We start from the raw sequence: 27970 nt of genomic DNA on the forward strand, positions 1-27970 counted from the left end.
CCATGATCAATTGCCTCTTTGAGTCAGAGAGATTAGCAGGGTGGATACGTGGGGTTTCGGGTATAGGCCCTGGATGAGATTGTGGTCAATGTAGACTCGATGGGCCGAGTGGCCTCTTTCTGCACTGTAGGGGTCCATGATTTTATGATGTGGGACTTTGTGCTGTGATCCATATAAACTACATCATTTGCACTACTTCTATCCAATGTGTCTCAAGAAAAATAAGCTGGGACATTCCAGTAGCTAATGGTAGTATTTGAGCATACCCACTGCTAATTGAGTGTTACTGTGGTATTACTGTTAGATTGTTAATTGAAGGAGCTATTTGTTAATTCAGTCAAACTGACATGTTTACATTGAAACTCCAATTAAATGCTTAATGGCCCGCACCATCTGATCAGCGGCAATGATGAGTAGATTGCCGCTGTCCTTGAAGATTTCTCCAACTTGACATACTGCGTGTTTCTTCTGGAATCTTCCCATCTCGGCTGTCAAAGAAATGCGCAACACATTGTCCCTCAGGGAACTAGAGTAGAGGTGGGGGAAGAGATGACATGCCTCCTTTTTACAACACCAGCTGCCGTGTGGTAAGTTCCAGTCTTTGAATGTGGGTGACTGAATGGATAGGTGGGTAAGGTTAGTAGCCGGGGGGGTGGGGGTTGGGTGATAGTTGGTGGTGATTGGGTGGTCAGTTATGGAGTTATCCAAACATTAGACTAGGTTTAAATGTCTAACATTTCCTGCAGTAATTATTCAGGTAAGTACTGCAGAACTGTCTGAAGTTTCTGACTGCAGCTCCTCAGAATTAGGAGGCTGATCCCCAGTGGAGGAGTGTGGGGACCAGGGAATTGCCCATCAGAAATTTAAACTTTCCAGGCAATTCTCACGTATGTGCACATGTCAAGACTTCTGTGGGATCCCAGTGTACATCCTCAGTCATATCTCTTGACGGGCGGCATGGTGGCACAGTGATTAGCACTGCTGCCTCACAGCTCCAGGGACCTGGGTTCGATTCCTGGGTTGAGTCACTGCGGAGTTTGCACGGTCTCCCCGTGTCTGCGTGGGTTTCCTCTGAACTAATCCATGCAGTACAAGAGCAGGCCAGAGCTGGGAGTTCTGTGGCAAGTAACTTGCCTCCTGATTTCCCAAAACCTGCCCACCATCTACAAGGCAGTAGTCAGAAGTGTGATGGAATACTCGCCGTTTTCCTGGATGAGTGCAGCTACAACACCACCATCCAGGAAAAAGCAGCCAACTTGATCGGCACTCCATCCACTACCTTAAACATTTACTCCCTCCACCACAGGCAAACAGTGGCAGCAGTGCGTACCATCTATAAGAGGCACTGCTGTAACTCACCAAGAATCTTCCAAACCCCAACAGTTGCCATCAACAAGAACAAGGGCAGCAGATGCATGGAAACACCACCATACGCAAGTTCTCATCCAAATCTCACACCTTGGAGCTATTTTGCCATTCCTTCATTATTGTTGGATCAAACCCTGGAACTGCCTCACAGCAGTGTGGGTGTACCTACATAGTGGCAGCCCCTCTGTACCACCACCATCTCGAGAACAGTGAGGAAGGGACTGTAAATGCGGATCTTGTCAGCCATGCTCATGGTCCAAGAATTAATTTAAAAACAAGTGATAGCCTGCTAACCCAAAAATGTCCCGTTTATTCCTACTCTTTCAGTCCATTTCATAGCCTTCAATCCATGCTAATATGTTAATGCTAATATGTTACTCCAAATCTCTGTCCTAATTTTGTACAATCTCTTGTGTGGCACATTTTGTATAAATGATTTAGATTTGAATGTAGGAGGATTGATTAGTAAGTTCCTGGATGATATGAAAATTGGTAGGTGGCAAATAGTGAGGAAGATAGCCTGAGTACAGGAGGATATATACGGACTGGTCAGACTGGCTGATCAGTGGCAAATGGAATTCAATCTGGATAAGTGTGAGGTGATGCATTTGGGCAGGACAAACAAGGCAAGAGAATACATGAAGAACAGCAGGATCCTGGGAAGCATTGAAGATCGGAGGGATCTTAGTGTGGATGTACACTGGCTCTTAAGATAACACGACAGGTGGATAAAGTGGTTAAGGAGGCATATGGGATTAGAATAGTTAGGTGCCTTGTCTTTGACTGGCACAATCGATGGGCAATGGGCTTCTTTCTGTGCTGTATACCTGTATGGCTTGAAGGGCGGCACTGTGGCACAGTGCTTAGCGCTGCTGCCTTAAAGCGCCAGAGACCTCGGTTCATTCCCGGTTTGGATCACTGTCTGTGTGGAGTCTGCAGGTTCTCCTTGTGTCTGCACGGGTTTCCTCTGGGTGCTCTTGTTTTCCTCCCACAGTCTGAAAGACGTGCTGGTTAGGTGCATTGGCCGTGCTAAATTCTCCCTCAATTCTCCCTCCCGAACAGGCGCTGGAGTGTGGTGACTCAAGGATTTTCACAGTAACTTCATTCCAGTGTTAATGTAAGCGTACTTGTGATACAAATAAATAAACTTTAAAACAAATGCTTTTTGAAAATCTAATACTACATCCACTGGTTCCTCCTTAACTATCCTACTAATTATATCCTTAAAACAATTAACAGATTTGTCATATATTATTCCCCTTTCATAATTGTGTTGTTTAATTCTCTCAATTTATGATGATTTTCTCAATATCCTAATAACACATCCCTCATCGATGCTGCCTACTTTTGTCTGCTAATGATAAGCTAACTGACCTAGTTCCCCATTTTTTTCTACTCTTTTCTTAAACATCTTATGTTACCTCTCTTTCAACCCTTGAAAACTGTTTAGAGATATAAGGAACGCTGGAAGATCAAAACCAATACGGTCATAACTCTGCAGCCACCTCTTTTAAAATAATACGGTGCAGTTCATCAAGTTCCGGGGATTATTTGTTGTCCCTTAGTCATTCTCACAAGACCGTTCCCCATTATTTCCCAAATATTTTCTGCCTACTACCTTGAAGATGGAAACCAAATATTTGTTTCACATTTCTAGCATTTCCGGATCCCCCATTATAATTTTATCTATCACTATCTCTAGAAATGCAGCATTGCAGCCACACTATAGGCCAAGTTATTTGATAGATGAAAACAATTTTTCTCTGAACTCAAAATTGGAAAATTGTCAACTAGGAGTTAAATTGTGCTTGGCCTATTTGACCCTGAGTTGAACCTTCAAGCTCTTATTCTCTCAACTTGTGCTTGTGGTAACACAAGCACAATTACCACAAGCTTTCACTTCTGTAAGATCAGCTGTCTGCACCACTGCCTCAATCCATCTATTTACATGCTTTTGTTCGCTGCAGATTCAATTCTCAACACTCTTCTGCCTGACCTCCCATCTTCCATAAACTTGGGGGTGAAAGGTTGTTGAAGGTAGGCAGGAATGTGGGGGGTTGAAGTTACAATCCAATCAGTCATGATCTTATTAAATGGCAGAGCTGGCTCGAGGGGCCAAGTTGCCTACTCCTGCTCCTAATTCGGAGATTCGTATTGCGCTTATCCACTGACGACCTACATTTGGCTCACAATCCACCAGCACCTCAGTTTTAAAATTCTCTCAGTCATGATCAAATCATCGATTGACCTTGACCTCACGATCTGAAACCCTTTCCCTCAAAAGCTGTTGAAGGTAGGACATCTAAAAATGTAAATACTACCATTGCTTGAATGCTAAAGGAGGTATGGTACAAACCAGCTAACATCGAAATGAAAATTTGAGAGCTCTGTGTTTCACCAACTCTGACTTTGTGCATCATCACTTTCTTTGCCTCATTATTGATTGTTGAGTCTTCAGCTGCCTTAAGGCTGAATGTTCTGGCACTCACTTCATAAAAAAACACCCTTTTTCTCTCTCAATCCTATTTTTCTTCCCTCTTGTGTTTTCTCTCCCTATCTCTCTCTCCTCCCTCACTCCCCGGCCCGCCCCCCTCTCCCTCGCTCCCCGGCACGCCCCCCCCTCTCCCTTGCGGCCCCCCCCCCCGGCGCGCGCCCGCCCTCGCTCCCCGGCGCCCCCCACTCCCTCGTTCCACGGCGTGCAACTCTCCCGCGCTCCCTCGCTCCCCCCCCCCCTCACTCGCTCCGCGGCGCGCCCCACCACCCCTCTCACTCGCTCCCCGGAGTCCCTCGCTCCCCGGCACTCCCTCGCTCCCCGGCGCCCCCCCCCCCCCCCCCCCCCCCCCTCTCACTGGCCCCCCCCCCCCCGCCCCCTCTCTCCCCAGCATTCCCTTGCTCCCCGGCACGCCCCCTCACTCACTCCCCAGCGCCGCCTCCCCCCCCCCCCCACCACCCCACGCTCCCGGCACCCTCCCCACCCCTCTCACTCGCTCCCCGGCGCTCCCACGCTCCCCGACGCCGCCCCCCCCCCTCACTCGCCCCCTCCCCCCCTCACTCGCCCCCCTCTCCCTTGCTCCCAGGCGCCCTCCCTGGCTCCCCCCTCTCCCTCGCTCCCGGCTCTTCCCCCCTCCCTCGCTCCCCGGCACTCCCCCCTCTCCCTCGCTCCCCGGCACCCCCCCCCCCCCCCCTCCCCCTCCTCGCTCCCGGCGGCCCCCCCTCCCTCGCTCCCCGGCGCCCTTCCCCTCCCTTGCTCCCCGGCGCCCTCCCCTCCCCGGCGTCCCCCCCATCTCCCTCGCTATCCGGCGCCTCCCTTGCTCCCCGGCGCCGCCCTCCCTCGCTCCCCGGCACCCCCCCCCCCCCCATCTCCTTCGCTCCCCAGTGCCTCCCCGGCGCCCCCCCCTCCCCCCTCCTCCCTCGCTCCCTCGCTCCCCGCCCGTGCCTGTGAAGTACCTTGAGTTGTTTTTGGATTGTGGGAGGCATGGTAGCACAGTGGTTAGCACTGTGGCTTCACAGCTCCAGGGACCTGGGTTCGATTCCCGGCTTGGGTCACTGTCTGTGCGGAGTTTGCACATTCTTTTTTTTTTTAACTGGTCGGTGCAACATCGTGGGCCGAAGGGCCTGTTCTGCGCTGTAATGTTCTATGTTCTATGTTCATGTCTGTGTGGGTTTCCTCGGGTGCTCCAGTTTCCTCCCACAGTCCAAAGATGTGCGGGTTAGGTTGACTGGCCATGCTAAAATTGCCCCTTAGTGTCTTGAGATGCGTAGGTTAGAGGGATTAGCGGGTAAATGTGTAGGGATATGGGGGTAGGGCCTGGGTGGGATTGTGGTCGGTGCAGACTCGATGGGCCGAATGGCCTCTTTCTGCACTGTCGGGTTTCTATGATTCTATGACATTTACTATGCTGTGTAAATGCACATTGTTGTCGTGCAAAATTGCATTTTGAAGTGGACAAATTCAGTTTCTTTGAGTAGATAAGATTAGAATTCTTCAATACGACTATTGATACTTTTTACTAACTGCTGGATTGTTGGTATTGTTGCCTGTGAAATATTCCACACAGACACTTCGACCAGTTTGTCACATTTACTGGTGCTTTTACTTTGAAAGAAGTTTAACAACAGCAGGTTAAAGTCCAACAGGTTTATTTGGTAGCAAAAGCCACTAGCTTTCGGAGCGCTGCCCCTTCGTCAGGTGGAGTGCTTTTACTTTGAGACAGATGAAGGACTGTCGTTCAAACTTCGCTTTATTAAAGCACTCCCAGGTTAAAGAAACAACTCTTGCACAATAAATTATATTACCCGGTCTGGTGAAATCGATTGGGCTGTTGGATTCAATTCACTGAGCTCAAGGCGGCAGATGAACTCCTCTGAGAAGGGGAGGCAATGGCCTAGTGATATTATCGCTCGTCTATTAATCCAGAAACTCAGCTAATGTTCTGGGGATCCGGGTTTGAATCTTGCCATGGTAGGTGGTGGAATTTGAATTCAGTTTTTAAAAATCTGGAATTAAGAATCTACTGATGACCATGAAACCATTCTCGTAAAAACCCATCTGCTTCACTAATGTCCTTTAGGGAAGGAAATCTGCCATCCTTACTTGGTCTGGCCTCCGTGTGACTCTAGAGCCACAGTAATGTGTTTGACTCTCAACTTCCCTCTGATCAAGGGCAACTAGGGATAGGCAATAAATGCTGGCCAGCCAGCGATGCCCAAGTCCCACTAATAAAAACGGGCAGGTGGATCTCGCACACCCTCTTGCGTCGTCCCAGGTCACAGTTGATTTGGTGGAGTCTTCGCTGGAGTTCGTCTTTAAAATGACTTTTTATCCTCCTTCCTCCTTTGAATGTTTCCTGGCTTTCAGCCAATGGGATGATAGAGTGGGGGGCTCTCAATACCCAATGTCATCCTAGTTGTACATATCTCCTTTCAGGATATGGTTAATAGCAGGGAGTCTGGCTGAAACTAGGGGATACATAATTATAATGTCCTCTAGCTGAGTACCTCCTGATGGGCTGCAGGCCATAATGACTCTTCCGTTGTAAAGTTTGAACCTCTATTCAACATGTAAGAGGATAGGGTTCAGATTTTGGGTCATGATGACTTCCCTATCGTTAAAGTGAAGTACCCCTGTTCGATATGCGAGACCTGATATGTGTTCCTGTTGGCTTTTGACCTGTGGTAACTTTGTCGAAGCAGTTTTAGCTGTATTAATTTAATGTGTCCAATTTTATGTAATTTATCAGGCAATTGTCCATTTGACTATAGTACTCATTTTTAATAATAGAGAGCAATACAGCACAGGAACAGGCGCTTTGGCCCACAAAGCTTGTGGCAATACATAATTTCTATCCCTCTGTTTGCCTCTTGTTTATGTGTCCATCAAGATACACCCTGAACATTGCTAACGTGCCTACTTCCACCACCTCTACTGGCAGTGCGCTCCAGGCACCCACCACTCTCTGAAAAACTTTCCCTGCACATCTCCCCTAAACTTACCACCTCTCGCCTTAAACCTGTGCCCTCTTGTAGTCGACCTTCCACCCTGGGAAAAAGCCTCTGACTATCCACTTCTATCAGGTCACCCCTCAGCCTTCATCATTCCAGTGAAAATAACCTGAGTTTATCCAATCTCACCTCATACTTAAAACCCCTCCAGACCAGGCAACATCCTGGTAAACCTTCTTTACATCCTCTCCAAAGCATCCACGTTCTTCTGATAGTGTGGTGGCCAAAACTGCACACAATATTCCAAATGTGGCCAGCTAAAGTTTTATACAGCTGTAACATAACTTGCCAACTTTTATACTCAATGCCCCGGCCAATGAAGGCAAGCATGTTGTATGCCTTCTTGACCACATTATCCATCTGTGTTGCCACTTTCATTGATCCATGGACCGGTCCACCCAGATCCCTCTGTATGTCAATTCTCCTAAGGGTTCTGCCATTTACTGTGTAATTTGCACCTGAATTTGTTCTTTCAAAATACATTTGTCTGGATTAAACTCTATCTGCCATATCTCTGCCCAAGTCTGCAATCTACCTTTGACAATCCTCGTCACCATCTGCAACTCAGCCAATTTTTTTACATCAGTCTATGTAACGTTAACATTTTACTGTAAATGACTAAGCTATAAAAATACAATGATGAAAATCCAATATCTAACATGGAATTAGTATTTTGGTCTTTGCAAAGATTTATAAAGATGCTGACTGGAACTTTTTGTTTTCTTTATGGCTAATCTAAGTGATCTTTTAAAATTATTTGGGAAATATCATTGCTTGGCCGCTTTAAATAGCAAGTTGCTGTAAGATTTGCTCTAAGTGTTAGCAAAATACTTTACTTTATACTTGTGCACATAAAGCATTGAATTTTGAGCACCGTGGTTACATTTAAAATTCTCTTGTTTACCAGCGCATGGACCTGGGCGAATGCACAAAGATTCACGACCTCGCATTGAGAGCCGATTATGAAATTGCTGCAAAAGAAAGAGATTTATTCTTTGAGCTGGATGTAAGTTACCAAAATTTCAGTATGAATTAATTAGGGCTTTGTCTGATGTCATAGACAAGTATTACTGTTCTTGTATCCTGCGGCGAGCCAAAGGTAATATTGGTGCACAATGTGTGGGAATTTCAAAGTCAGAGAATGCAAGAATTTAGAAAAAAGCTTGTAAGAGGTAATGAAGTGGGGATGATTTCTTTAGTTCCAGAAAAATAAAGACATTGCATATTTATCTCGTATAGAGGCAACTCTTTACCTTCACCAACCCTCTACTTTGGTTGGTTTTTATAACTAACATAAGGAAGCATCCATTCATTCCTTCCTTCCTTTGTTTGACCATTCATTGATTTATGTGTTCTCTGCCTGAAGGCAGCTCTTTGGTTCATTGTCTGCTGATGTTTCATCCTGAACTTTCTTTAAAGCCATATTTTCAGCATTTGGTTTGCTATTACCATTAACTGTGAAAGGCAGGGTGAGGAGACAGTTCCCAGGTCCTCTTCAGCAGAAGGAAAAATCAAACCTGCATTGTTCGAGTTATTTTGAACCACACACTAGCTATCCAACCGACAGAGCTAACCCCATTATCTGTTTTTATTCATTTACGGGATGTGGGTGTCGCTGGCTAGACCAGTATTTATTGCTCATTCCTAGCTGCCCATCAAAAGCTGATGGTGAGTTGAATTCTTGAGCTGCTGCAGTCCTTGAGTTGTGGGTTCATGCTGTTAGGAAGGGGATTCCGGGGTTGTGACCCCGCAACAGTGAAGGAGCAGCGATATGTTTCCAAGTCAAACTGATAGCAGCTCAGTGTTCCAGGATACAGATACTACAGGCGTGACAGAAGTACAGATAAGCGAGGAAGGGGAGTTACCTTTTTGATAAGAGAGGGCATAACAACAGTGCTTAGAGATCGTATTTTGGGGGTTCATCATATGAGGCCATATGGATAGAACTTAGAAGCAAGAAAGGGATAGTCACTCTGATGGGACTGTATTATAGGACCACCCCGCTCCCTGCCAATAGCCAGTGGGAACTAGAGCAGCAGATGTGTAGAGAGGTTGCAGATAGTTGTAAGAATATTAGGGTAATATTAGTGGGAGATTTTAATTTCCCCAGTATTGACTGCGCCACCCAGAATGCAAAGGGCCTGAATGGGGCAGAATTTGGTAAATGTGTCCAAGAAAATTTCCTGAATCAGTATATAGAGGACCCTACTCGGGAGGGTGTAACACTGGACCTCCTCTTAGGAAACGAGGTAAGGCAAGTGACTGAAGTGTCAGTCGGCGAGCACTTTTGGTCCAGTGACCATAACACTATTAGTTTTAAAATAGCTATGGAAAATGATAGGATGGGTCCACAGGTTAAGGTCTTGAACTGGAGCAAGGCCAATTTTGAGGGTATTAGACAGGATCGAGCAGAAGTTGATTGGGAGGCTTTTAAAAGTGTGATACCAAGAGTCCAGGGACAGTCTGTTCCTGCTAGGGTGAAGGGAAAGGCTGGCAAGTTTAGGGATCCCTGGCCGATGAGAGACATTGAGGCTCTGATCAGGAAAAAGAAGGAAGCATACATCGGGTTTAGGCAAACGGGGACAAGTGAATCCCTCAGTGACTATAAAAAGTGTAAGAGTACACTTTAGAAGGAAACCAGGAGGGGTAAAAGAGGATATGAGATGGATTTGGCAGGTACGGTTAAAGAAAATTCGAAGAAGTTTTATAGCTATATTAAGGGTAAAAGGGTGGCTAGAGAGAAGGTCCCCTTAAAGATCAGCATGGTCATCTGTGTGTGGAGCCACAGCAGAAGTGAGATTTTTAATGAATATTTCTCCTCCGTGTTCACTGAGGAAAAAATCATGGGTGCTAAAGAAATAGGGCAACAAGTGGTGGTGTCTTGGGCCACATGCATACTACTAGGGAGGAGATGTTTGCAGCCGTAAAGTGCATTAAGGTGGATAAATCCCCTGGGCCTGATCAAGTGCATCCTCGGATCTTGTGGGAGGCTAGGGAAGAAATTCCAGAGGCCCTTACAGAGATAGTTGCTTCATCTCTTTCCACTGGCGAAATTCTGGAAGAATAGAGTTTGGCTAATGTTGTTCTGTTGTTTAAGAAGGGTAGCAGAAAGAAGCCAGGGAATTACAGGCCATGAGCCTGACATCAGTAGTGGGCAAGTTACTGGAGGGGATACTGAGGGACAGGATCGACCAACATTTGGATAGTCCAGGCCTTATTAGGGACAGTCAGCACGGCTTTGTGTGTGGGAAATCATGTCTGACGAATCTTTTAGAGTTTTTGAAGAGGTAACCAACAGGATGGATGAGAGTAGGGATGTTGTCAATGTGGACTTTAGCAAGGCCTTTGACAAAGTCCTGCATGGTAGGCTAGTCTGGAAGGTTAGGTAGCATGGGATCCAGGGGGAGTTAGCAAATTGGATTCAAAATTGGCTCGATGGTAGGAAGCAGAGGGTGATGGTCAAAGGTTGTTTCTTGGACTGGAGGCCTGTGACGAGTGGTGTGCCTCAGGGGTTGGGGTTGGGACCCTTGTTATTCGTTATTGATATAAATGATTTGGATGTGAATGTACAAGTCATGATTAATAAGTTAGCAGATGATACTAAATTAGGAAGTATTGTTGATAGCGAAGAAGGTTATCAAAACTTACAGGGAGATCTTGATCAGTTAGGGAAGTGGGCCCAGGATTGGCAAATGGATTTCAATACAGATAAGTGTGTGGTGTTGCATTTTGGAAAGTCAAACCAGGGTAGGACTTATACAGTGAATGATAGGGCCCTGGGGAGTGTTGAGGAACAGAGGATCACCAGTACATAGTTTGTTAAAAGTGGTGCCACAGGTAGACAGGATGGTGAAGAAGGTGTTTAGCACACTAGCCTTCATCAATCAGGGCAATGAGTATAGGATTTGGGACATTGTTACAGTTGTATAAGTCGTTGGTGAGACCACACTTGGGTATTGTGTACAGTTTTTGCCACCCTGTTATAGGAAAGATATTGATAAACTGGAAAGAATGCAAAGAAAATTTACCAGGAGATTGCCTGGGCAGTGGACCTGAGTTATAGGGAGCGGTTGGCCAGGCTAGGGCTTTATTCCTTGAAGCATAGGAGAATGAAGGGTGACCTTACTGAGGTGTATGAAATCATGAGGAACAGGATCTTTTTCCCAGGGTAGGGGAATTGAAAACAAGAGGGCATAGGTTTAAGGTGAGCGGGGAAAGATTTAAAAAGGACTTGAGGGGCAACTTCACGCAGAGGGTGGTGCGTATATGGAATGAGCTGCCAGAGAAAGTGGTTGAGGCAGGTACAATAGCAACATTGAAAAAGCACTTGGATAAGCACATGGATGGGAAAGGATTAGAGGGATTTGGGTCAAATGCAGGCTAGCATGGTCGCATGGACTGGTTGGGCTGAAGGGCCTGTTTCTGTGCTGTATTGCTCTACGACTGAGTGGCTTTGAGGGGAACCTCCAGATAATGTGTTCCCAGGTTATTTGCTGCTCTTGTCCTTCTAGATGGTAGCCGTCATGGGTCTGGAAGGTGCTGCCTAAGGAACCTTGGTGAGTTCCTGCTGTGCATCTTGTAGATGGTACACCCATAATGAATGAAACAAATTTGCATCTTTCTTTATCAAGTATATCTGAAACAGAGCTGCTAAGTTAAACATTTTGTTACACTATGTTTAAATCTGCAGTTTTATTGTAACAGTGCATGATTGATACAGAGGAGCTACTTTAATAGCCAGGAGATGTCTTCAAATCCCATCACAACTGTTTGTGAACTTGAATTCAGTTAATTAAATGAATCTGGAATGAAAGCTAATGACGACCATGAAACTGCCAGTTTATCATTAAAAACGCAACTGGTAAACCAATGATTTTATGGGAGGAATCCTGCTGTTTTTGCAGCCTGTGTGACTGTAGGTCCACATCAGAGTGCTCAATTCTTATCTACCCTTTGAAATGACCACTCAGTTGTCTCAAACTGCTACAGAAAAGTTACAATAAGAATAAAAGCTACCATTGCTCAGTTTAAAGTTGCGCATTACAAAAATAAAATTACTTGTGACTGGCAGGTGGAATGGTGAAATTCGACACAGGGAAGTAAGATGATGAATTTTGGTACAGAGAGTGGGGGAACAATACAAACTGAATGGGTGCAAGAACATAGAGATTTGGGATGTTTGTGCACAAGCTTTTGGCAAGACAGGTTAACAAAAGCAGCTAATAAAGCATGTGGAATCTTGATCTTTATAAATAAAGGCATAAGAGTTCAAAGCCAGGAGGTGATGCTAAAAATTCTAGGACATAACTCTGGTCCCAGTCAATTGCACCCAATTCTGGCCAATGCACTATAGAAGCATGAGAAGACTTTGGAGTAGGCACAGAACAGATTTACTAGAATCTGGTTCCGGGTTGATGGGATCATACAAAAAGGTGAATAATACAAAACTTGGAAGTATTGTAAACTGTGACAAGAACTTCAAAAAGACATAGCAGATAGGTGGCAGATGAAGTTCAATGTGGAGAAGTGTAAGGCATTTTGCTAAGAAAAACATGGAGAGAAGATATAAAATAAGGGGTACAATTCTTAAGGGAGTGCAAGAGCAGAGGGACCTGGATGTATATGCACATAGATAGAATCATAGATTCATACCGCGCAAAGGAGGCCCTTTGGCCTATCAAGTCCGCACCGACACATTAGAAACACCTCAACTCCCACCTAATCCCATCTGCCAGCGCTTGGCCCTGAATGTTATGATGTGCCAAGTGCTCATCCAGGTACTTTTAAAGGATGTGAGGCAACCCACCTCTACCACCCTCCCAGGCAATGCATTCCAGACTGTCACCACCCTCTGGGTAAAAATATTTTTCCACACGGCCCCCCCTAAAGCCTCCTGCCCCTCACTTTGAACCTATATCCCCTCATGACTGACCCTTCAACGAAGGGGAACGGCTGCTGCTTATCCACCCTGTCCATGGCCCTCATAGTCTTGTACATGTCAATCAGGTCGCCCCTCAGTCTCCTCTGCTCCAATGAAAACAACTCAAACCTATCCAACCTCTCTTCATAACTTAAATGTTCCATCCCAGGCAGCATCCTGGTGAATCTCCTCTGCAATCACATCCTTCTGATAATGTGGCGACCAGAACTGCACACAGTATTCTAGCTGTGGCCTCACCAAAGTTCTATACAACTCCAACATGACTTCCCTGCTTTTGTACTCTGTGCCTCGATTGAAGGTCATTGAAGGTGGCAGGACAAGTGGAGAAAGCAGTTAATAAAGCAGGTGTACGGGAAAAGGGCAGAGAAATGGCAATGGCAGTAAGTAACCATGTTCATTTGGAGAGCTGGTGCAGACTCGATGGGCCGATTGGCCTCCTGCATTGATCATAGTTGTGCGGATAGAGTGGAGAATGTGGAGCCCTAAGAGGATTTAATAGAAGTGATTAAAACTTACGAGGTTTGACGGAGTGGATGAAAATAAATAGTTTCCATTGACTGAAGGTTCAGTAACCCAGTGGGCACAGATTTACAGAAATTAGCACAAGAATCAGAGGAAACATGAGAGAGAAATTGCTGTACAATGAGTGGCCAGGAATTGGAGCGTACCACCTGATAGGATGGTTAAAACACAATCAATAATATGTTTCAAAATGGAATTGGATGAATGCTTTACAGAGGAAAATTGCGGAGCTATGAGGGAAGGCCTGAGGATTGGGGCTAATTGGATTTTTGATGATTGCTGAAAAAAGACATACTGTTGAAGCTACTTGTCTTGCACTTGAGGACAAATTTGCTAGAATGTCAAATCTCAAAGGGAATTTATACGGCAAGAGGGTGCTGATTGGTTGGCAAGTGGATTTTAAATAATAGACGTGGTGCCGTGCCGCAATGTTAGCTGCCATGTTTTTGTCTAAATTTGAACCAGGCAAGTCAGCGATTATTAAGGTGGTGCCATGTTGTAAGGACCAGGGAATAGCCGTCGCCCGAGATTCTCTTTAGTTGAAAAGGGTGCAATGCGTGGATGTTATTTTTCTGTTTGTAAAGGACAGGGCCCTGTGTGTGCATGTATGTAAGAATAAATATTCGCCACTACACTAGGAGCCACCTGCTTTCCTTTATAGCGATAGGGTGGTATAGTGGACAAGGGTTCAAATCCCACCATGGCAGCTAGTGGAATTTAAACTCCGTAGATAAACCTGGAGTTAAAAGCTTGTCTCAGTAACAGTGACCATGTTGATTGCTGTTTTTTATGTCCTTTACCTGGTCCGCCTTCATTTGACTGCAGACCCGCAACAATGTAATTGACTGTTCACTGAATCACGCCGTTCAGGGGATGGGCAACAAATACTGGCCTTGTCAGTGACACCCACATCCCATGAAAGAATAAAGGAAAATATATGTTGTTCACTATCGGATGTCTCACTTGAATGTCTCATCTGAAAAATAAGCACCTCTGTCATTGTTGCCTCTGCTTTGAAATGTCAACCTGGACCTAAACATCATGAGCTGGATATTGTGTCTAAATCTGTGGGTAGGTCATGTCCTTATAAAGAGGTGCAAAGTTTTGTACACAGAAAATTCTAAACATCGTGTATAAAATTGAGAGCCCCGATAGAGGAAAGGGAATTAAGATTCCTCTTGCACTGAAAACAGCAATTGCTCCTTTTTCTTCCTCTCCAATATACTACAAAATATACTCCATGCTCAATGACTGCTTTGCCGTAGTATTTCAATGCACCATCTTGCTCTCTGCATTTCTGCCCTCAGTCTGCTACAGTGTTACATTGAAGCCTGACACAAGCTGGAGGAACAACATGTCTTTGATCATGCACTTTACAATCTTTACATTGAGTTCAACAACTTCAAACCATGAACTCTGTCCCCAGTTTTATTTTTTGCCAAGTGTTGTTGTTACTTTCAGACTGAACTGATCTTTATTCCACTATCTGCACCTACTCTGAACCTATGCTTTGTTTCTTTACTACAGCCATTGCCATTCCTATTGCCTTTTGCTCCACGATATCTTTGGTATTTAATCTCTCCAACCATCTGGAATCTAACCCTTCCCTGACTTTTCCTTTTGTTCCACCTGGCTCTCATCGGTTTCAACAGCATGAAACTCATCACATTTCTACCTCTCCAGTTTCAAAGGGCAGTGATATTGAACTCAGCATTAACTTCCTTCCTATCTCCGCAGCTGCTGAGTTTTTCCAGCACTTTATTTTTATTAAGCAAAATTATATCTTCATTGTATTTTTCATGTCTGTACACTGTGGCTATTATCTTTCACAGAGTCAGCAATGCAGGGCAGTGAGTTAGCTGGAAATTTGAAATGTGCAAATGTAGTGAGGGGCAATCGCAAATACACTTGTTGTTTTTAAACAGAATTTTAAAACACCGTTGCACATCAATTTGGAGGATGGAATATATTATATTAGTGCAGCTAGTTTGTGAGGCATAATGTAATCTGTTGTTCCTGAGCAAAAGCTGAATAATGCAGATACCTGAAATCTGAAAATAAAACAGAGAATGCTGCAAACTCTCAGCAGGTCTGACAGCCACTAAAGAGAGAAACAGAGTTAATATTTCAAGTTGTAGACCTTTTTATGGGTTCTTAATCTGTCTGATGGCTTATTCTGCATCTGTGTGCGCAAAAGAGATTTTGCTTCATATTCACAGACATCCTGCATGCATAATGTTTCACACTTGCTCTTAGGATTTGAGCGGCACTTATAAGGTCACATTACCTTTCTGTCCCTGGTTGTTATTAGAAAGACCTACGGGCCAGAAGACAGTTAGAATCAACTACTTATTATGGCACTGAGCCGTGTACGTATAAGCTGGGCAAGTCAGGTGAAAACCTTCCCTGATGGATATTAGTAATGATGTGGAGATGCCGGCGTTGGACTGGGGTAAACACAGTAAGAAGTTTAACAACACCAGGTTAAAGTCCAACAGGTTTATTTGGTAGCAAAAGCCACACAAGCTTTCGAGGCTCTGAGCCCCTTCTTCAGGTGAGTGGGAATTCTGTTCACAAACAGAACTTATAAAGACACAGACTCAATTTACATGAATAATGGTTGGAATGCGAATACTTACAACTAATCCAGTCTTTAAGAAACAAAACAATGGGAGTGGAGAGAGCATCAAGACAGGCTAAAAAGATGTGTATTGTCTCCAGACAAGACAGCCAGTGAAACTCTGCAGGTCCACGCAACTGTGGGAGTTACAAATAGTGTGACATAAACCCAATATCCCGGTTGAGGCCGTCCTTGTGTGTGCGGAACTTGGCTATCAGTTTCTGCTCAGCGACTCTGCGCTGTCGTGTGTCGCGAAGGCCGCCTTGGAGAACGCTTACCCGAATATCAGAGGCCGAATGCCCGTGACCGCTGAAGTGCTCCCCAACAGGAAGAGAACAGTCTTGCCTGGTGATTGTCGAGCGGTGTTCATTCATCCGTTGTCGCAGCGTCTGCATAGTTTCCCCAATGTACCATGCCTCGGGACATCCTTTCTTGCAGCGTATCAGCCTGTCTTGATGCTCTCTCCACTCCCATTGTTTTGTTTCTTAAAGACTGGATTAGTTGTAAGTATTCGCATTCCAACCATTATTCATGTAAATTGAGTCTGTGTCTTTATAAGTTCTGTTTGTGAACAGAATTCCCACTCACCTGAAGAAGGGGCTCAGAGCCTCGAAAGCTTGTGTGGCTTTTGCTACCAAATAAACCTGTTGGACTTTAACCTGGTGTTGTTAAACTTCTTACTGGATATTAGTAAACCAGTTGAGTTGTTATAGCAATCGTGCAGCTTTTCATGTTTCCAGCCCCCAAGTTATCAGATTTATTAAATTCAGTTTCACAACTTACCATGGTATAATTTGATGTCATGACCTCTGGGTTGATAGTCCAGTAAGAAGTTTAACAACTTGGGGCTTTCGGAGCCCCAAACCCCTTGGGGCTTGGGGCTCCGAAAGCTTGTGTGGCTTTTGCTACCAAATAAACCTGTTGGACTTTAATAACCTGGTGTTGTTAAACTTCTTACTGTGTTTACCCCAGTCCAACGCCGGCATCTCCACATCTTGATAGTCCAGTACCATAGCACTTGACTTTTCTACCATGTAAGCTACCGTATAAACACTAATATTCAGTGAAGCATATAGCTGGGATTTTGAGTATTTTATATCATAATTATTTATTTGACTGTTAATATTTTGCTATGTTGATACTTAAAGCAGAAAGCTCCAGGTATTTTGCTTTAGGTTATTTGGATGCATGTTTTGGTACTTTAGAGGCCGGGCGTGAACTAAAAACCCATGTTCCCATTAATTTGCATGCAGTGCAATTTGCTGATATTAACCAATCTTGATATTCTGGTTTATGATTTATCCAGTGAGGCAGCAGGCCTGAGAAAAGCCCCTTTCAAACTCCTGGACTCTCAAAATTCAAACAGAATAAACCAAAAATATAAGCCCGTATAGAGTCCATTTTATTTCCCAGCATCTAAAATGTTGGTTCCAAGTGCATTTTGTGATTCCTGAACCAAATTTGATAAGCCATCAAAATTCCTTGTTGCTCTTTGCATTCATAACGATACACTTTTCTTGTAATCAGGTTGTGCACTAAATCTTGAAAATGAAATGCCTTTATTACTGATTTTTGCATTGGCACAAATTAGATTTTTGTAATTTCTAGGCCATGGAGCACCTTGAAAGTTTTATTGTTGATTGTGATAGAAGAACTGACATTGCAAAGAAGCGCTTAGCAGAAACACAAGAAGAAATCAGCGCTGAAGTAGCTGCTAAGGTACGTTCCAACTTATCTTGGCTTGAATAAGCATTTTCATGTTCTGTTCATCTGTATGGTAATTTGATTAGTAAGTCAGAATGGCATGTTTGTCTGAATCGATATGAATGATCAGTCGCCTCCCACCCCCCATCTAAAGCAGACAAGGGAAAAATTTAATCTGGCTCCAATTCTGGCTGTTTCAAATAAAAGGTTGCTCTGCCCATAAGACTTCCTGTGGCTCTTGCACCTCAGAAAAAGCATCCAGCTTGCTACTTGATGCCTCTCCCTCTCATGCCATTCAAGTGTTTCTTTAAATATCTGGCTCAGCTGTGGTAGAGCACTGGCATCTTTGCAATCTATTTGAGTTATAGAATCCCAACAGTGCTTTATGAGGCTATTTGGCCCATCGAGACGCCAACTCTTCGAAAGACCATCATGCCCTAACCCCACATATTTACCCCACTAATCCCACTAACATACACATCTTGAGACACTAAGGAACAATATAGCATGGCCAATCCACCTAACCTGCACATCTTTGGACTGTGGGAGGAAACCGGAGGAAACCCACGCAGACATGGGAATGTGCAAACTCCACAGTCACCCAAGGCCAGAATGGAACCCGGGTCCCTGGCACTGAGGCAGCAATGCTAACCGTTGTGCCATCATGCCACCCTGAAAGAGTATCACTATGAGTGCTTCTCACCAGAACCATCAAGTAGGCTGTACGTAGCTCCAGCCACTGGATAGAATTCTCTGAATATCAGCCGCTATTTATCTGAAAGTGAACAAACTGAGCTGGATTTTGCAGTCAGCATTGTACTAATGATCTAGCGATCATTGTACATGGACTTCACCTTTCCCAGTGTTAGTTTGAATCTGGTACCATGCCAAGGGAATCTCCAGGTGTTCAGCAACAGAGATGTCAGCAAACAGGGTAAGCAGCCACCCGCATTGACAAACTCTCACAAAGCAAATCAGCAAGTAAAATGTATTGATTATCCTTCATTTGTTATGAAATTTTGCAGAGCGCAAAATTAATGATCAGCGCATATACATTAGAAGTTGAAAAATCCTTCATTTTGAAAGAAAATTATATTAGAAAGACTTGGAATTTTTAACAGAATGGAAACATTTAACAAATATGAAATTCCAAAATCGGAGAAATGCTTCATTAGTTATGACTTTGTACGCTTTTTTAAATGCTCAGTTAGACTTTGTCGACGAGGCCTAATGTTTTTGGAGATGGATTAACAGAGATATTACAGCATAAAAGGGAAAGTTCTTTTCAGTTCAATGATTATTTTTTTAATTGATGGCGGCCTGCAGAGACTTTTACAGTATAACCTGTGGAGAAATGTAAAATCTCTGGCAGCAGCCCCTAGATTTCCACATGTAATTACACGTGTGCAGACTCTGGAACTTGCTGTCATTTTCAGGTGAAGAATGAAAGCAGCGCTGATGGTTTTACCCCTTTACTACCATGAAATCTGGGGCTCTGAAAATTATTAATGCAAAACGTTTTTAAAATTGTGCTCCAAGTCTCAGAGTAAAGCACCTATGTAGCCTACTGCCTATCATTTCTCCACAAGGTAGTCTCTCAGGATTGAAGGTGGCCTGTTTCCACTCCCCTTTGATGAATTCTAGGATGGCTAATAAGTCCCGTTCATGATCTGCAGACTCTGCCATGTATGGGTCAGGTGGTACTTTGAGGTTCGGATAGATGAGTTGTTTGGACACCTCAAGTTTGCCTGTCTGCATTCCTGGTGAAATTGCTCTATGCATTCAGTGCCTTCTTGAGTGAGCCTTGGTTGGTTTTGGTTGGCCACAAGGCAAGGACTTCCATGAGTCAGCAGGGATGTTTGATCTCTTGGAATTTGAGGACATACCTAAAGCTTTTCCACTGCCCTCGTGGGAGTTTCCTGCTGTGACTGAATTTCAAGTAGAGCAGTTATCACAAGTAGGAGCCCCCACGTTACATGTAACCTATTCCTTTTCTTATCAAACTTTGTTAGATCTCCATAGTTCATGTGCATATGAAAATTTCTATCATATTATTAAGGATATTCATTTTGTTTTGTTAGAACATTGTTGGCTTTTGGATTTGCATTTTGTTTCTTGCAATTTTCTGGTTGAAATAATTCTTATACAATTACTTTGAGAATTGGTAATCCTTAATTGTGTTAATGAAAGGCAATTTAGTGAAGGTTCATCTAGATTTCTGATGTGAGAGGTTGTCTTAAGGGGAGAGATTAAATAGAATGAGCGACGGGAATATAAAAGAATGAAAGGTGATCTAATTGAAACATATAAGAATCTAAAGGATTTGATAGGGTGGAAGATTTCCCTTGCTTGGAAAGCCTAGAACTGGAGTCATAGTTTCAGGATAAAGGCCACTTAGCACTGAGATGAGGAGAAATGTATTCACTGGAGAAGGTAGGGGTGAAGCTTTGGAATTCTCAACCTCTCAGGGCTGTGGATTCTCACTTGTTGAGCATATTTAAGAATGAGATCTAGATTTTTGGATACTAAGGGGAACGGGAGGCCTCGAAATAGGACAGGGAAGTGGAGTTGAGGTAGTCGATCATGTATGAATTTGTTGAGTGGCATGAGGGGCCATATGGTCTACTCTTATGTTTAGTATTAATAGCTTGAAAAGCGTTTCACGAAGAACAAATTTATTTATAACTCTTTTTTTTAGCTGTAATCTGTATTAGTGATCAATACAAAACTTAAAATGTTAGCAAAGGTTTGGGTGTGAATTGAAACCAGCTGAATCTGCAGAATTAATTTACTTAAAATCAATGTGCCTTGCTTTGTAGTGGCTCTGAAAGCTAAAGTTGCAGCCGAATAAATCCATGTTTAATATTCGTGAGTGAATTATACATAGAATTAATTTACAATCTTTTTTAAGAGCATGCTTTCATGAAGAATGCTCTTAAACATTCTCAAAGTGTTCAGCCAAAGACTTGCAACTACTTCATAAAAGGGTACACAAAATATGTGGTATTGAACACTTGTAAAAGGTCAGCATTCTTTATTCTTGATGGAATAGCCTGAAGTTGAAAATTTTGCATTTTGTTTTACAGGCTGAAAAGGTGCATGAACTGAATGAAGAAATAGGAAAGCTTTTGGCTAAAGCTGAACAACTTGGAGCTGAAGGAAATGTAGAAGAATCTCAAAAGGTCATGCAGGAAGTAGAAAGAGTGCGCACAAAGAAAAGGGAAGCAGAGGTATGTACCGTATTGCAATTTAAAAAAAATTAGGTCATGGATAGTTAAGAGTTGGAACTGATGTTAGTCATCTGATCTCTCACATTTATATTTCCTGATGGAATAGATTCAGGCAAACAAAAAATGCAGACCATCACATGTCTATACTCCTATGACTGAATTTTTTCTCTGTCTGGCTCTTACAATTATTTTTTTGCACATCCAATTTCTAAATTTGCAGATGACCATGATTTGGGAAGGGGAGGATAGTCAATAATGTAAACAGCAGTAAATTACAAGATGACAAACTTGCAGAATGGGCAAATAATTGGCAAATTAAGTTTTACATGATAAATGTGAGGTAACACGTTTTGATAGGAAGAGTGGGGAGTCACATTACGTGGAAGGAGCAAGGCAAACAGGGATAGAGGAGTACAAATACATCAATCACTAAAAGCTTCACCACAGGTTAGTAAAGCAATTTTTAAAAAAACAGGCACTAGGTTTTATTTCTAAAGGGATGGAATTGAAAAGTAAGTTCTTCTGCTAAACTTGCATTGGACCTTGACTGTACTGTGTGGACCACCCTACCAGAGTACTGTGTACAGTTCCCGTCGCCATATTTATAGAAAGGATACAAGAAGTACTGAAGAGTGTTCAGCAATGATTTACATGGATGATAGCAGAATGGTAGCTGTATCAGGAAAGAATCAACAGGCTGGGTCTCTCTTTGTTTAAAACAGGCAAAAGTGTAATAAAGGTCTGGAAAATTAAGAAAGATTCTGACAGTGGACACAGGCAGGGTGCTTCCTCTTGTGGCAAAGAACATAACCAGAGTCCGTCAATGCAAGATAGTCACCAAGAATTCCAGTAGGGAATTCATAAGAATTCACTCGGAGCGTTAAGAATGTAGTGATGGTAGCTGAAGACGAGAAAAAAGGGTGGGTGGGTGGGTTGCTCAAGTGGAGCATAAACATCTGGATAGGCTAGATGGCCTTTTCCTGTGCCATATGTTCTATATAATGATGAATTACTGCACTATGGGCAAGCAGGGCGTCCACGTTACAGTGGCCACGTCCTACAACATTAATGAGCTGAATGACTAGTTAATTTTTATATGGAATTGATTGTTGGAAGAGTGGACACTGGATGCCAACAAAACTCCCTACTTTGTTTCTGGAATAGTATTACAGAATTTTTAATGTCCACTCTGAGGTGACTAAAATCTCATCTAAATGCACTTGGTATTGTATTTCTGTGCTTGTCTGCGGCTTGGCTTTGCAAAGAAACTTGTAGAAATCAATACTGGTAATTCACCAGTAAACCTGAGCAGCGATTAATTATAAATTAAATGTGGAATTTGCTACTTCAAAATCTTAATCCTTGAAATTCAGTGCAAGTTATGAAAGACAATTTTAGAGAGAAGAATTCACATAAAGATTAGTTTGAGGGAACATCTGGTGGCTGATTTTTTTTTTTGACCTGTTGATTTGACTTGATTATTTTAAGATTGCCTAATGCTTTGCCTTATGCATTATGATTTGAAATATAAACACCTAATTAACTTTAAATTGCTTAATTTGTCATTTTTTAAAAATGAACATCAGAGTATAACTGTATCCATAGGAATATAAGAACAGGATTAGGACATTCAGCCCCTCAATGAAACCATGGGTGATCTATAGCCTAACTCCAAATACCTGCCTTTGGCTATATCCCTCACTATTTATCTATCAATGTCAGGTTTAAAATTTATTACTGTCATTTGCAGGAGAGAGTTCCAAACTTGTATCATTGTTTGTGCGCAGAAGTGTACCCTATATTCACTGCCTCAACTTAACACTTTGCCCCCAGTCCTAGATTCCTAAACCATCAGAAATAATTTCTCTCAATTCACCTTATCTGTTCCCTTTAGTACCTTAAACTTCAATCAAATCATTCCTTAACCATCTAAATTATAAGGAGTCTGGACTAGTAATGCAGAGACCCACGCTAATACTCTGGGGCATGAGTTCAAATCCCACCATGTAGCTGGTGGAATTTTAATCCAATTAATGAATCTGGAATATAAAGCAAGCCTCAATAATAGTGACTAATAAACTATCGATTGTCAGAAAACACCCAACTGGTTCACTGATGTCCTTTAGGAAAGGAAATGTGCTGTTCTTACCTGATCTGACCCACATGTGACTCTTAACTGCCCTCTGGGCTAGTAAGCCATTCAGATCAAGAGCAATTAGGGATGGGCAACAAATGCTGGCCTTGCTACCAACATCCACACCTCCATGAAGGAATAAAGAAATTCTGACTTGCGTAATCTCTCATCATAATTTAACCCTTGACTCTATCATTTTGGTAAACCTGCACTCCTCCCCCTTATGTCCTTCCTGAGATGTGGTGACAAGAGTATTCAAGCTATTTCAGGTGTGATTTAAGTAGGGTTTTGTATAGCTGAAGCATAACTTCTTCACACCTTCTATTCTAGTACTCATCAATCATTAATCAATATTCATTTTTTATTATTTTCTGTATATGTTCAAGATGTTTTAACCTTATGTACTAGACTTCCAAATTTCTTTGAACCTCCATCATTCTTTGCTTTTCCCCATTCTGTGGCGGAAGAGGTGTTTTTGTTGGAGTTTACTATCCAAATCCCAGCAGTTCCAAGGATTCACTAAATGACCTAGATGCTAGCCTAACAACACTTTATAATACAACATTGTCACTCACCTTAGTAAGTGGGGATTTCCATATCTCTCATCTTGCATGGAATCAAGACAGCCCCCAATGTGCAAAGAACTCACTTCAGGAAAAGTTAAGAAATATAGTAAATGACACCTTGTTAACGCCAGTGGTTACCTTTACTACTAGGAGGCACACCAATGGAACTGAGAATATATTGGATCTTTTCGTTACACATCCTGCTTTGATGGTATCTGTCAGGCTGCATTCTAGGATAAGTGACCACTCAGCTGTCCTGGGTGAGTATTGTGTTTAAGGCACTATTGCACTGTAGACCACCAAGAAAAGTGCCGGAGTGGAATGGTATCATTATTGATGCTTTTAAGAACCACGCTGCACAGATGACAAAAGTTTCTTAATAACTCTCCTGAGACCAACTCAGTGGACCAGAATTGGGAGGTGTTTGCGGAATGTGTAAGTCATCTTGTAAATAAACCTTACTCTCGAAAGAGGCGTACTCCCGGGTATGCAGGCTCTCTCAAAAAGAATATCTGCAAGAAGGAGACACTGTATATCCGCACTAAACATACTTAGTGGAATGACGATTCTCTGAAGAAAGAGGAAGTCTGGATTAAGTGTTTAAACAGTCCTAAACTGAGGTGAACAGGGACATTCAGTGCACCGCATGTAATAACGAAATGGAAATTCGTCTTGTGTGGTACTAATACCATGCTAAATGGGATAGTGCAGGAGAAGATGCCAGGAGCAGCATCAGGCATACCAAAAAATGAGGTCAACCTGATGAAGCTGCAACACAGGACAATTTGTGTGAAACAGCATAAGCAGCAAGTGATGGACAGAGCGAAGCGATTCCACAATCAACGGATCTGATATAAGCTGTGTAGTCCTGTCTCATCTCGTCAAGAATGTTGGTGGACAGTTAAAAAAACTCCACAATACTCCCATCCTCAATGATGAGGGAGCCCACTACGTCAGTGCAAAAGATAAGGCCGAAATATTTGCAACAACCTTCAGTTAGAAATGCTGAATGGATGATCTGTCTCTGCTCTCCTCCAAAGTCCCCAGTGTCACAGATGCCAGTTTTCAACCAATTTGAATCACTCCACATGATGTTGAGGAGCAGCTGAAGTCATTGGATACTGCAACGGCTATGGGCCCGGACAACATTCCGACAATTGTACTAACTGAAGACTTATGCTCCAGAATTTGCCATGGCCCTAGCCAAGCTGTTCCAGTTCAGCTACAACCCTGGCATCTGCCCGCCAATTTGGATAATTGCCCAGGTATGACATGTACACAACAAGCGCAGACCAAATCCAACCTGGTCAGTTATAGCCCATCAGTCTATTCCCGATCATCAGTAAAGAAATGGAATGTGTTAGCAACAGGGCTATCAAGTACTTGCTTAGCAATAACCTTCTCAATGACACTCAGTTTGGGTTCTGCCAAGCCCATCATCCAGTTCCTGACCCCATTACAGCCTTGATTCAAACATGAACGAAAGAGCTGAACTCCAGAGGTGAGGTGAGTGTGACTGTCCTTGACATCAGACAGCATTTGACAGAATGTGACATCAAGGAGCCCGAGCTAAACTGGAGTCAATGGGAATCGGGAAAAACTCTCCGCTGGTTGGAGTCGTACCAAGTATAAAGGAAGATGGTTGTGATTATTAGAGGTCAGTTACCTCCATCCAGGACATCACTGCAAGAGTTCCTCCGGGTAGTGACTTAGGTCCACCCATCTTCAGCTGCTTCATCAATGACCTTCCATCAAGTCAGAAATGGGATGTTCACTGATAGGTTGCACAATGTTCAGCATCATTTATGATTGCTCAAATACTGAAACAGTCCATGTCCAAATGCAGCAAGCCCTGGACAATGTTCAGGCTCGGGCTGGCAAGTGACATTTATGCCTCACAAGTATCGGGCAGTGACCATCTCCAACAAGAAAGAATCCAGCCATTGCTTCTTAAAATTCAATGGCACTATCAGTGCTGAATCCCCCAGTATCCACATCCTGGGGGGATTACCATTGACCAGAAACTTAACTGTACTAGACATATACATACTGTGGCTACCAGGTCAGAAGCTTCTGACTCCCCAAAGCATGTCCACCGTCAACAAGGCACAAGTCAGGAATACTCTCCAGTTTCCTGGATGAGTGCAGCTCCAACAATACTCAAGAAACTCGACACCATCCAGGACAAAGCAGCCCATTTAAAATACCTTAAATACCTATTACCTCTGCCACAGATGCACAGAAGCAGCTGTGTGTACCATCTACAAGATGCACTGCAGTGCCTCACCAAGGCTTCTTGGACAACACCTTCCAAACCTGTGACCTCTACCATCTAGAAGGCAACAAACATATGGAGCACCACCACCTGCAAGTTCTCCTCAAAGCCACATACTATCCTGACTGAAAGTGTATTACCATTCCTTCACTGTCGCTGGGTCAAAATCCTGGAACACCCTCTCTAACAGCACTAAGGGTCTATCTACACATGGACTCCAGTGATTCAAGTAGATAGTTCATCACCACCTCAGGGTAATTAGGGATGGGCAGCAAATGCTGAATGAATAACCTTGAATGAATAATAAAACTGGCCAGGATAGAGAACCCTAAGACATGTTGGAGGTATATTAAATCAAAATGAGAGGATACTAGAATACCAATTCTGCACATAGGGGATAAGTGACGAGGAAAAAGCTGAAGCTTTTAGCTCAACTCCAGAGCATTTTCAAGGAAGGAATTAGAGTGGCTGAGTATGAATCTGTAGTACAAGGGCACCCTTACAAGAATATGCCTGATGATGTAATTATAACCAAAGTTGTTGAGAAACTCTTCCATAGCATGTATCCACCTAAAGCTTCTGGTCCTGATGACATTTTTAACCATGCACTTAAAACTGCAGCAATGTTAGTAATTTCTCAATAATCTGCAGCCTTTGATATGGTCAAATCTTCCCTTGACTAAAAAAATGGATAAAGTCTCTTCTAATCTCCTACAACAATGCGATCCCAAATTAATGTGTCTTTCAGGGCTCCGTATTCTCAATTCTCAGCCAATTAATATAAATTATCAATGAGAAAATTACACACTCACCTGGTCTTTGGGTGCACCTATTAAAATTTGCTCACTCTACAATGGTGTACCTTTAAAGACAAAAATAAGTTTCAATGACTTTGATAACTTCATAAGTTACTGTGTTTCGTTTATGCCCTGTCTGAGCTTGACATCATCTGCACTACTGCCTGTGGCGTAGAGTAAGGTATTGACCTGTCCCTTGCTAGTCCTGAAGCTGTTCGGTACCCAGTCCACCTGTAATGCCAGTCTGCCACTCCTGGGCTTTATCTGGGCCTTCCACGTGGTTGAAGCACTCTGATAAAGGTAGGATTTTCTACAGAGCTTCTCTTTTACTATAGCCTGTTCTGGGTTTCTGTTGAAGATTTTCCTGTGCTGTCCTTGTCCTGCAGTCATTTCTCTCGCTGCTTCTTGCAGTCGCCGGGCTCTTTACCAATTGCTTCTTTTGTCACGTTTTCTGCCGACACCATCTGTGGGTCATAGAAGGGGTTGTTCATGATCTGTAAGCTGTTGGTAAACACAATTTTTTCTGTTGAACGTTGTATTAACCACATACAATACAGATTCAGTAAGAGGTTACACGTGGAATTATCTCTCTCCATGTTCTGATGTCATGTGATCTTGCATCACTGCTGTTGTTGACTATATATTTACATGTTTAACATTAACCACACTGCTGTCACCACCTTCTCAAAGGCAGTTAGGGTGGGCAGTAAATGCTGGCCCAGCCAGCAACACCCTCATCTTGTGAGGCAATAAATTTTTAAAAAACATTCGTGCAGTACCATCAATTGCATATGTCCCAAGCTCTGGAATTTCCTCCCCAATTTCTCCACGGTGGCACAGTAGTTAGCACCGCTGCCTCACAGCGCCAGGAACCCGAGTTCGATTCCCGGCTTGGGTGACACTCTGTGTGGAGGCTGCACATTCTCTCCGTGTCTGCGTGGGTTTCCTCCGGGTGCTCCGGTTTCCTCCCACAATTCGAAGGACGTGCTAGTTAGGTGCACTGGCCATGCTAAATTCTCCGTCAGTGTACCTGAACAGGCGCCAGAGTGTGGCGACTGGGGGATTTTCACAGTAACTTAATTGCAGTGTTAATGAAAATCTACTTGTGACTAATAAACTTTAAAAAAACTTCCGTTGCCTCTCTTTCCATAATCAAAATGGAACTGAGCACCTATTTCTTTGCTCAAGCTTCTGACCGTCTGGCCTAATATCATCTTATGTGGCTTTGTTTATATTATTCCTGTGAATCTTGGGACATTTTACAAAGATGAAGGTACTGTCTTTACGATGGTATAGTAGCATTGTCATATG

The 27970-nt window shown here is 43.3% G+C and overlaps 1 protein-coding gene across 3 annotated transcripts in view; it reads left to right on the forward strand.

The window, feature by feature from the left end:
- The window catches only part of luc7l (LUC7-like (S. cerevisiae)), a 48675-nt gene that overhangs the window by 5710 nt on the left and 14995 nt on the right, over positions 1-27970 (forward strand). For all 3 annotated transcript variants that reach the window (XM_078240016.1, XM_078240014.1, XM_078240017.1), the window contains 3 exons: positions 7778-7876; positions 17562-17672; positions 20744-20887. In XM_078240016.1, coding sequence (XP_078096142.1) covers positions 7781-7876; positions 17562-17672; positions 20744-20887 — 351 coding nt within the window. In that variant the 5' untranslated portion in view covers positions 7778-7780. The remainder of the gene's footprint in view (positions 1-7777; positions 7877-17561; positions 17673-20743; positions 20888-27970) is intronic.

This window comes from Mustelus asterias, chromosome 23 (genome assembly GCF_964213995.1).
Source record: "Mustelus asterias chromosome 23, sMusAst1.hap1.1, whole genome shotgun sequence".
In the NCBI taxonomy this organism is placed as follows: Eukaryota; Metazoa; Chordata; class Chondrichthyes; order Carcharhiniformes; family Triakidae; genus Mustelus; species Mustelus asterias.